The 10146-nt window shown below is 51.8% G+C and overlaps 1 protein-coding gene and 1 pseudogene across 1 annotated transcript; both read right to left on the bottom strand.

Annotated features, from left to right (window-relative positions):
• Positions 1-1150: 1150 nt before the first annotated feature.
• LOC120873498 lies at positions 1151-2725 on the bottom strand (annotated as a pseudogene).
• A 3573-nt stretch (positions 2726-6298) lies between these two features.
• Positions 6299-9509, bottom strand: HPS6 (HPS6 biogenesis of lysosomal organelles complex 2 subunit 3). The gene has a single exon (XM_040254249.1). The coding sequence runs from the start codon at positions 9316-9318 to the stop codon at positions 6913-6915; it is 2406 nt and encodes an 801-aa protein (XP_040110183.1). The 5' UTR covers positions 9319-9509; the 3' UTR covers positions 6299-6912.
• Between the last annotated feature and the right edge of the window lie 637 nt (positions 9510-10146).

Raw genomic sequence — 10146 nt, 5'->3', positions numbered from 1 at the left:
TATATGATCATTAACAAAGTAGGACTGTTCCTGACAACGGTAGGTGTCTTAATATACTGGGGGAACCATCAGGGTTAAAAAGATCCAGAAGGGTTTGTTTTGCCAAACCAGGCTAGCTCCCTGAACCCTGTTTCTTCCTTACTTCCTTATTTACAAGGCCCTAGCCATTCAGCTGGGTCTGTTTCTTTCCAGCTCTGGGGATTTGCTTCCTGAAGTGGGAGCCATATAAGCCTTGTAGTTGGTACTACCATGCCTCCTTTCTTCTTTTCCACAAATAGAAGAGCCTCAGGTTGCTTGCTACCCATTTAATCTCTGGGGATCCTCACATCTCTAGGCTGGATGCTGAAGGGGGCCACCAGCTCTCCTCACATCTCTTAGCCTCCCCTTAGTTACGATCTCCCTAAAGACAATTGCATGCCACCTTTTCCTTTCAAAGTTTTTACAGTTGATCACTGTATGGAAAGAGGGCCAAAGCCTGAGGAAGGTTTGAAAATTTCAGAAACTTGGAAAACTTCTGCCAACTCTGGTCCATGGAATGAAAGGTCTGATAGCCTCTCTTCTTGGGTCTGGCCTGAAGACACCAACTAGGGCAATCATTCATCTTCCCTTTAACTCTGTATGGCTGGCTGTATTTTGAGCATTTCCCAGTTAGTTTTTCTCACCTCTGTATTTCCTTGGCTGCATGCAGAAAAAGCCCCTTTATGGAGTGATTTTTTAGAAGAGTCATCAAAAAGGTCCCAGTAGGGTCAACTCCTAATCCCCCCCTTTCCTAAAATTGGTTGCATAGATTTTGAGTTAGTGAAACTTAGAACACCAGTAAGGGACCCACAGTCTCTTCATGGCATCCCAGAAAGAGGGGATAAGAAGGCACAGACATTGTGGCACATGTAGGGTGGGTACCCCCCCAAGCTCAGACCCTTCTTTTGTACTACCACTCCATTTCCACCACCCCACCCAGATGTGAACACCCAGGTGGAGAAGATTGAGTTGTCAACAGAGTTTATAATACAGAAGATTTGTTTCAGTGTACTGATAGACTCAGTGGATTTGATCATCAATATGCATAAGCTCAGAATCCATTACTTTGAGAGATGGGGTGTGAGAGATGTGAAGAATGAAAAGAGATGCCCAGGGCTTGACAGGATGGTAGTTGGGAACTGAAGCTGGGCACAGAGGTGGGAGAGGCAGGGCAGACTTGGGACAAAATGACAACTGTTTCGTCTTTTTTTTTTTTTTTGCCAAGTTTTAGGGTTTTATTAATACAAACAAAATGTGTGCACGAGGTGTCTACACAAGTCATTTTCTTGGCTATGCAGCCTGGCATTAGGCTTGGGGACTCTGATGGCCAGCTGGGCTGCTCTTTTCTCAGTGGTTCTCCGGTTCTTGGAGGAGATGTTGTGAGCAGTCTTGGCACAGGAAGATTTGTTGAACGTTAGCAGCACCTCAAGTTGCTTGAGGTTATAGACCAGGAACTTCTGGAAGCCACTGGGCAGCATATGCTTTGTTTTCTTGTTGGCCCGTAACCAATGTTAGGCATCAAGATGTGGCCCCTGAATCTCCTGTGCAGCCTACTATCAATGCCCCTGGATTTCCCCCAGTTTGCTTAATTTTGACATATCTATCTGACTGGTGCCAGATGAACTTCTTGGTCCTCTTTTTGATGATCTTGGGCTTCATGAGGGGTCTGAGGGTGGCCAGGATGCCAAGTAGGAGATGGCTGCCACCTTCATAGGCAGTACCCAGGAAGAAGAGCTCCCTCTTGCTTTCCTGATGGCTCCTCAGCTGTTCCCAAAATGTGAAATGAAGGTGAATCTTCCCAAGTATAAAACTTTTTGAGAAGCACAACTTCAAAACTGAGGCTCTAGGCTGCTCCTAGTGCCAGCCTCGTGTGGTTAAGGGTGGGACAATGCCCACTTTTCCTGGGTACAAAACAAAAATAATAGCGACTTGAGAAGACTGTGTATCACCTTGGAATCTGAGTGGTTGCTAAAGCCCGAGGACCTGAAACCTCTGAAAGACCTGGACAGTCTGCTTCCCCAGAACCTTTAGTTCAGGGAGGCCCAGATGAGGTGGACTGACCTCATTCTTGGTGAAGGCCACCCCCTGCTCACCCTTCCTCAGCTCTTCACAATTCCTTCCCTTTTCCTTTATTTCCCAGATAATGGAAACCTCTGGGAGACCAAATCTAGACTAGCTGTCCCACTGGCTCTGGCTATGATTCTGGTGAGAGGCCCTAAGGGACCCCTCTCTGCTCTGTCCTCCATCCTACAGCAGTCACTCTTGAGAGCATCTAGCATCTTCTGCCTTCCAGAGTGAGAGCCTTTCCCTGCCTCCGCCAGGTCCGTCTCCCCCTTCCTGTCTGTGTCTCCTCTCTCTCTTCTCCTGGTCCAAACTCATCCTCTTACTCATCGCTCTGCCTCTGTCCTTCTTCACCTTTGTTCTTGCTCCTGTGTAGCAACCTTTGGAGCAGGCCCAGGCTCCCCCTCTGGGAACTAGAGGAGAAAACACCCCAAGGCTTCCACCCACAACTGGTGAGGGACCCCAGTCACTCAGCCCTGACCTCACAGCCTGATTCAGCTTCCCTCTCCACCTGAATTTTTGTTTAACATCAGAAACGGGGATCCATGCAGTAATAGTATGGCAGTTTACAGTTCACACACATGGTCCATTAGCTTTGAAATTGTGAGTCTCAAAAAGTTTTATATTTGGGAAAATTTACCTTCATTTCACATTTTGAGCATAAAGTGGGACTTTATTGATTTTGAATAAAATCTGGCATCTTTTTCCTATATTTCAAATTCATATAAAATACAAACACCCTATGCCTTCCGAGAAAACTCTGCTGTGCCCTCAACTTCCTCTTTGGTTGGATCAAATTATCCAGGTCAGTCTGGTAGCTGGGGCAGTTTCCACCCTGGACAAGAAGCATCCTGGCAGCTCAGGTTCCTCCCTCTCCTGGAATAGTATCTACTAGGACACTGTCGTAATACAAGACCAGGATCCCTTCCCCTCTCCCCTATGATTTTGCTCCCTGAATTCTATCCTGACCCCCTCCTTTTCCCTTGCCCTCAAAAAAACCTTAGTTTACCACCTTCAGAGGCTTCCTCAGTCGTTAGTGCAGAAATGGGCAAGTGTGTGCATATTTGAGGCTTCCCAGGGGGCAAAGGTAATGGGTGGAGCTGGCAATGATGAGAATAACCACCAGGGGGAGCCTGTACCTAAGAAGAGACTGAGTGGGGCCCTGGGGAGCCACAGTGAGGATTTGTCTTCCCCTTTTTTCAGGGTAGTGCGGGTGCCAGCCATTCCAGCCTTAGGTGGCTCCCTCTGGAGCTGGGAGTCTACAGCTGCCTCCTCCCCACTGTCTGACTCCTTCTTTTTCCCTGACCATGCAGGGAAAGTGTGGCTGGGTCAGGATATGGGAGGAAAACTGAGTGGTTTGGATACTGCCTACTTTGGCCACCAATTTCTTACAGGCCACATGCAAAGAAAGCGGTGGGCTTTGGTCTCTGAACTTGACAGGTTGGAGAAGACTTGGGTTGCGGTAGTCCTGTGTTCCAGACACTGGGTGGCACAGAAGCTGTGGTCTGTGTCTAAACAGTGAACCCCCTGGTGAGGCAATGGAAAAGTGGGTGGGCAGTAGGGAGATGACAGAGGGCTCCGTGGGAGTATGTGCAGGTGGAGGAGCCTCAGGATTTGCTTCCTCTCCTTTGCCCAGACTGCATTCTGGTCTTGCCTAGCTTAGTTTCACCTTCAAGTTTTCCAGAGACTACAGCCAAGTGACCTTGAGATAGCTCCAGAGATGAGGCACACCTGTGGAAACATGACTACTCACTGGCCTGGGAGCCTCCTCTTCACCTCCCCAGGGGCCTCAGGCCTTCCTGCCACCTCCTGCCCGGGGGACCTTGTTGTTGTTGTTGTTTAGTCACTTAGTCAAGTCTGACTCTACTCTTTTGTGACCCCATGGATTTAGTCCGCCAGGCTCCTCTGTCCATGGGATTCTCCAGGCAAGAATACTGGACTGGGTTGCCATTTCCTTCTCTAGGGCATCTTCTTGACCCAGGGATTGAACCCATGTCTCTTGCTTGGCAGGGGGATTCTTAACTACTGAGCCACCTGTTTAAAACCTTCAGCCCCAGAATTTCCCCCTTTACCCAGGCACCCAAGATGAAGGACCTCAGCTCCTAAATCCTCTATTTCCCCAGTCCCAATATCCCTATCTAAGGACTCTACTTTTTTTTAAATTTGACTGCGCTGGGTCTTAGTTACAGCATATGGGATCTTCGATCTTGCTTGTGGCATGTGAGATCTTTAGTTGTGGCACGTGAAGTGTTGTAGCTTGTGAGATCCAGTTCCCTGACCAGGGATTGAATCCCGGCCCCCTGTATTGGGAGTGTGGAGTCCCAGTCACTGGTCTGCCAGGGAACTCCCCTCTCTCCACTCACCTACCTGTAGCCCTCTGACTCAGGGGCCAACTTTCTGATGGTCTTCTTGCACACTCCACCAGAACCCAGTCACACAATATTTGCATCCCTGAACTGTTCTCCAAAGTCCTGAGACAAGGTTGAGGGTTGCTTCACCCCACTCATTGGAGCTAGGGCATGAGCAAGGACAAGAGCAGTCAAGCAGCAAGTCTTTAAGAGCAGGTGGAAGTTCCCATCTAAGCCCAACTGCTCCCCTCAGAGCTGCCAGGCTGGGTGGCTCCCCTACTTGTGTGTGTACTAAATGCTAATTCGCTTCAGTCGTGTCTGACTCTTTACGCTCCTATGGGCTGTAGCCTGCCAGGTTCCTCTGTCCATCGGGATTCTCCTGGCAAGAATACTGGAGTGGGTTGCCATTTCCTCCTCTAGAGGATCTTCCTGACCCAAGGATTGAACTTGCATCTCCTGCACTGGCAGGAGGATTCTTTAACACTGAGCCACTGCAGGTACTAGCTGAGAACAAAGCCAAGTGGCAGTCCTTACCTTGGGCCCAAGCCATGGACAAGGGATACCTGGGGAGTCTGGGATGATGCTGAGTAGCAGCACCCAGAGTCCCACCCTAAGCCCAGAACCCAGCTGAGTCCCTTGGGTAGCAGCGGGTAGAGGGCCAAGGCCTCTTCAAAGGGGGTCCTGCTAACTAAATCCAGAGGCTCAGAAATCTGTGCTGGAGATGCTGTTTAGACAGTCAGCCTCCAAGCAACCCTGCTCCAGTGACTTTTGTTACTAAGCCAGAAGTCTCTGCAGATAGCTCTTCTGTTTGTGGTCAACCTTCCCCTTAACCAGGAATCCTAGGGAGGACTAGCATGGCCCCAGGGCCTAGCACAATTCCTACTTAGGAACAGAAGGGTCTTGGGGAAAGGAAGCTTGAACCTTGGCAAATCCCCCTCCTCACAACAGGCTAGAGGAAGAATGAGCCAGGAATGAGAAGTGCATTCAAGCCCAAGCCAGCATCAGCTGTAGGGCTATACAGTGAGAAAATGAGTGAGTGAGTGAGTGAGTGAAGTTGCTCCATCATGTCCGACTCTTTGTGTCCGACTGTAGGGCTATACAGTAAGGTGGTTCAAATCTTAGAGCTCCTACTTTCTAGTTGACTGACCCTGGTCAAATAGTCTTTCTAAATCTGTTTCCTCATCTGTAAAATGGGGATTAGTACTTTCCTGATGGGGTTATTAGAAACATTATAAAAGACAGACTATTTAAAGACTAGCAGAGTACTCATAAATGTTAATTATTAATATTTTCATTATTGGAAGTGGCCACTTTAGCCAAAAGTTCAGATTCAACCACTCCCTCTATGACCAACTCTATGAGGCCCTTAGCTGTTCAAAAACACACCAACTGTGTATGCATTTCTGGAGTGTTTTCTAACACCAACCATCAGTTCTCTGTGGACATCAACTGGGTGTCCTGCAAGTCAACTCAGTTCTGATACTAACTACATGGAGTTAGCATAGGCCCCACAGGTTAAGGGCTCAATTACACAAGACCACCTTCACTTCCAATGCCAGTCACAAGCCACTGATACTTCTGACTGGCTGGCTATAAATTGGGAGTTCCCATACTATAAATCAGGCTTCCCTGGTGGCTCAGCTGGTAAAGAATCCATCTGCAATGTGGGAGACCTGGGTTTGATCCCTGGGTTGGGAAGATCTGCTGGAGAAGGGAATGGCTACCTACTCCAGTGTTCTGACCTGGAGAATTGCGTGACTATTCCATGGGGTCGCAGAGTCAGACACAACTGAGCAACTTTTACTTTCAGTTTCATGCTATAAATTGGTTTGACAATTTGCTAGAATAGCTAACAAAACCCAGGAAAATACTTATGTTTACAGGTTTATTAAAGGATACAACTGCCGGATGGAAGAGATGCACAGGGCAAAGAATTGTGTGTGGGGTGTGCATGGGGCTTCCATACCCTCTCTGGGTGCATCACTGTTCCAGCACCTTAGTGTGTTCACCAAGCCAGTTCATCAAATGTCCCTGTTCAGGAGTTTTTATAGAGCTTAATCTCTAGTCCCATTCCCCTCCCAGGAGGCTGAGGATGGGCTGAAGCTTTCAACCCTTTCACCACTTAGTCTTTCTGCTGACCAGCCCTTATCCTGATGCTAGGGGTCCCCACTTTTAGTAGCAGTATAAATTTATCTTATTAGTATAAATGCAGGTTTGATATAAAGGAGTTTGCTATAACAAAGACACTTCTTTCACGCATACCACTCAGGAAATTCTACGAGTTTTAGAAGCTCTGTGCCAAGACGGAAACCTAAGGACAAAAACCAAACATGTTTATTATACCATTATATATATATATACACACACACATATACATATATATATAAACTGCTCGGAAGAGAGGTGTATTGCACACACAAGTCCCACTCTGGCTCCTCCAACTCCTAGGCACCTTTCCCTGATCACTGCGTCCTAGAGACAATTTTCAGCCTGTGTTAGTCACATAGAGACCCTGTCCAGATGGTGCCCAGGCCTCCAGGCCTGGGTGGTCTGATGCCTGGAGGGCTGACACCCGAGGTGGGGTCGGGGGTGGAGTGTCTGGGTCCCATAGAACGTCCTCATATAAGCTTAGAACTGGGCCAGAGGCTCGTCCTTGAGTCCCAGTCTGCTTCAGCAGGGCTCTGAGCAAGCCCACAGTGAGAGGGGGCTCTGCCCCAGGCTCAGGGAATGGGGCAGGGGGTTCCAACTCATCTGGGAGGTATGTCCGCAGTAGAAGCAGGAGTTCAGCTGGAGCTAGGTCTGGTGGGCACAGGCGGCAAAGGAGGGGGAGATGAGCGTCAAGCCGGCGATGCCGGGCAAATTCGGCCAACAGCAGTTTGAAGATCTCACTTCGAAGCAGGGGGCTAGAGGGGCTGAGGGCCAGGCCAGCCTCTAAAGCCCGTTCCCACTGTTCCTTTTGCACCAGCTGCCCCACAGCTTGGAGCACAGCTTTGGGCCGCCCACTGCCCAAGAGTAGGTCTAGCTCCAGTGCTTCAGGCCTAGTCCCCTCCTCACCTAGTACTGCCAGGGCTCGGCGATAGAGGGGCAGCCCTGGGCCTCCTGCCCCCCAGCCAGGGCCCCCCTGTTGCTGGGCCAGCTCCACAAAGGGCGGCAGCCATTGTGGCTCCAGCTGGCAGAGGCACTGGCACAGGAGTTCAAAGGGGGGCAGTATGCCATTGGGTGGTTCTTTTCCAGCTGCTGTAACCCCCAGTACCTTCTTCCACACATCCGGGGGAGCTTGGGACCTCAGATGGCCATTGCCATCTGGCTGGAGCTGCAGGGCCCTGAGGATGGCACCCCAGGCTGCTGTAGGGAGGGCTTGGAAAATGGTGTTGAGCTGGGCCAGCTGGTCTCCCATCAACTCAGTCCTCAGCAGCCGTGCCACTTCATGCTCTGCCAACTCAGTCCAGCCAGCCTCCTCCTCATCCCCAGCCACAAGCTGGGCTTTGAGCTGTTCTAAGCCCCGGTAATCCCGAAGCTCGGCCCTCAGTGTGGTCAACAGTGCTGATGGGGACACATGGCCCTGGAGGACGGATGCCAGGGCCTGAGGTGCTCGGAATGTGCTGTTGTGTCGCAGTTCCTCTGGGGTGAGCTGGGCACCCCGCAGGCTCCGTCGCTGGTAGTACTTGCAGGCTTCCTCAAACACCATATCTTCAGCTGAAGGCAGCTCAAGGCTTTGTGGGGTTTTCCAGCCTACTTGAAACAGACCCACAGCTGAAAGTAAACGAAGACCCCCTCGAGCTTCCAGCTCTTCCTGATCTTCCATGCCAGGGGTGGGGGTTTCCAGCAGATGTACTCGGTCTGTACTCAGGATCTTCCTCTCCAGCAGCTGCCCACTGCCCATGTCCAGCAGTTCCAATGTGGAGCCCAGCACACAGGCCAGAGTGCCATGAAATGTGCCCAGTGCTGCAGACCCTGCCAGGCTGGCAGGTGCCTCCTGCAGGGTGCCAACAGTCCGGGAGCCACCGTGGGGCTGTACCAGGCTCACAGTGCCCCTGAAGTCAAGCCACATCAGGCCCTGGGGAGTTGGGGCCCAGGTATGTACAGTCAATGGCTGCCTGGGGGCCAGCAGTCCAGGAAGGCCTCGGAGCAGGGTCCTGAAGTCCCAGGTGTCCCCTCTTCCAGAATTCAGGCTTTTACTGTGGGAGAGGCCAAGACCTGGGGCAGCCACCACTACCTTGCCCTTGCTTGGGCTCCAGATGAGTAGAATATGACCCAAGCCAGGCCAGGTGTTGGCAGTGGGCACAAGGAAGAGGTCCTTGCGGGAGGTCAGCAGCCCGAAAGCGGGGCAGTGGTGCAGCAGTATGTGTGTACTGCCCAGGTTGGTGCCGGCCTCACCGCTGGGCTCGAGGGTCCTAACGCACACACAGTGGCTGAAAGCCACAGCAGGAGGCCCTAACTGGCCCTCAGCGCCGGCCTGCCGCTCCTCGCACCACACCAGGCGGCCTCGGGGCGCCGCCACGGCCACCACACGGGCTCCATCTCCAGGACACAGCTCGGTGCTCTGCAGCAGCCGCCAGCCGGGCCCCACCCCCGAGCCCCACACCTCGACTAGGCCACTCTCCCACACTAGGACTAGCGCCGATCGCGCCGGCCACGGCAGGAGGAAGGCGTCTAGCGGTGAGGGCTGGCCAGGCGGCCAGGCACTTTCCAGCTCCGCACCGGGTCCACGCACCGCGACCAGCAGTTGCGGGGCTGGTGACCCCGGAGGTCGCAGCAACAATAGGTGGCGGCCGTCTGGGCTGCAGCGAACTCGGACGTCTGGGTCCCCGGCTAGCAACTCCCGGAGCCGGGCCGCGCCGCTGAAGTTGCTCAGATCTGAGAGCAGGCGCAGAGTCCCCGCACGCTTCATGGTGTTCTCCGCGCCGGAGCACGCCTAGGTCCGCCGCACTGTAGGGCAAAGCCCGTCTCTCAGTCCCGGGTTCCCGCGGGAAGTCGAGGATGGGGTTGAGACTTCCGTCCCGGGTCGACTAGGCGAGCCAAGGCTGGGCTAAGACTCAGCCCCGCCCAGCCCCGCCCCTCACGGCTAGCTCGAGACCTGCGCCTGTTTTACGCCCAGCCGGCAAAACACCGCCCATCAAGGGGCGGGAGTGCTACAGGGGCATAGGAGGAGCTAGGTCTGGTGGCCGACTGCCTCAGGCCCCAGGAAGCCGGGAAGTGGCCCAAAGAATCCAGATTCCAGCCCTTTCAGCATCCAACTCCCAACGCTTCCCTTCCCTCCAAGCCACGCTTTCTCATTCCAATTTATTCAGGAAATTTTTATTGAGCACCTACTAAGTGCCTGGCTCTGGGGAGACAACCCCGAACAAAAGAGAAAACCTCAGCTTCACGGAATGACAATCTAGTGGAAAAAACAATAGCTAGTACTTTCTTAGAACGTACTGTGACCCCCACCCCCTTTTAAAGATGAGGGAAATGAAACATAGAGAAGTACATTGACTAAGATCACACAGCTATTAAGCAGCAGAGATAGAGGTAGGATTTCAACCACACACAATCTGGGTTTAGGGTCATTGCACCAAACCATTTTATCAACAACCCATCCAAACTAACATTTTGCTAGAAAACAAAATTAAAACATACTTTAATGGTACTGAGTCTGTGTGTAATCTCTTCAGTTCAGTTCAGTTCAGTCGCTCAGTCATGTCCGACTCTTTGCGACCCCATGAATCGCAGCATG

Source organism: Oryx dammah, unplaced genomic scaffold (genome assembly GCF_014754425.2).
Source record: "Oryx dammah isolate SB20612 unplaced genomic scaffold, SCBI_Odam_1.1 HiC_scaffold_14, whole genome shotgun sequence".
In the NCBI taxonomy this organism is placed as follows: Eukaryota; Metazoa; Chordata; class Mammalia; order Artiodactyla; family Bovidae; genus Oryx; species Oryx dammah.
Note: the sequence above shows the minus strand (reverse complement) of the source record. Positions and strands in the feature narration are given on the sequence as shown.

Excerpts from the sequence above, each read along its gene's own strand:
- HPS6 (XM_040254249.1), bottom strand. The coding sequence starts at position 9,318 with ATGAAGCGTGCGGGGACTCTGCGCCTGCTCTCAGATCTGAGCAACTTC.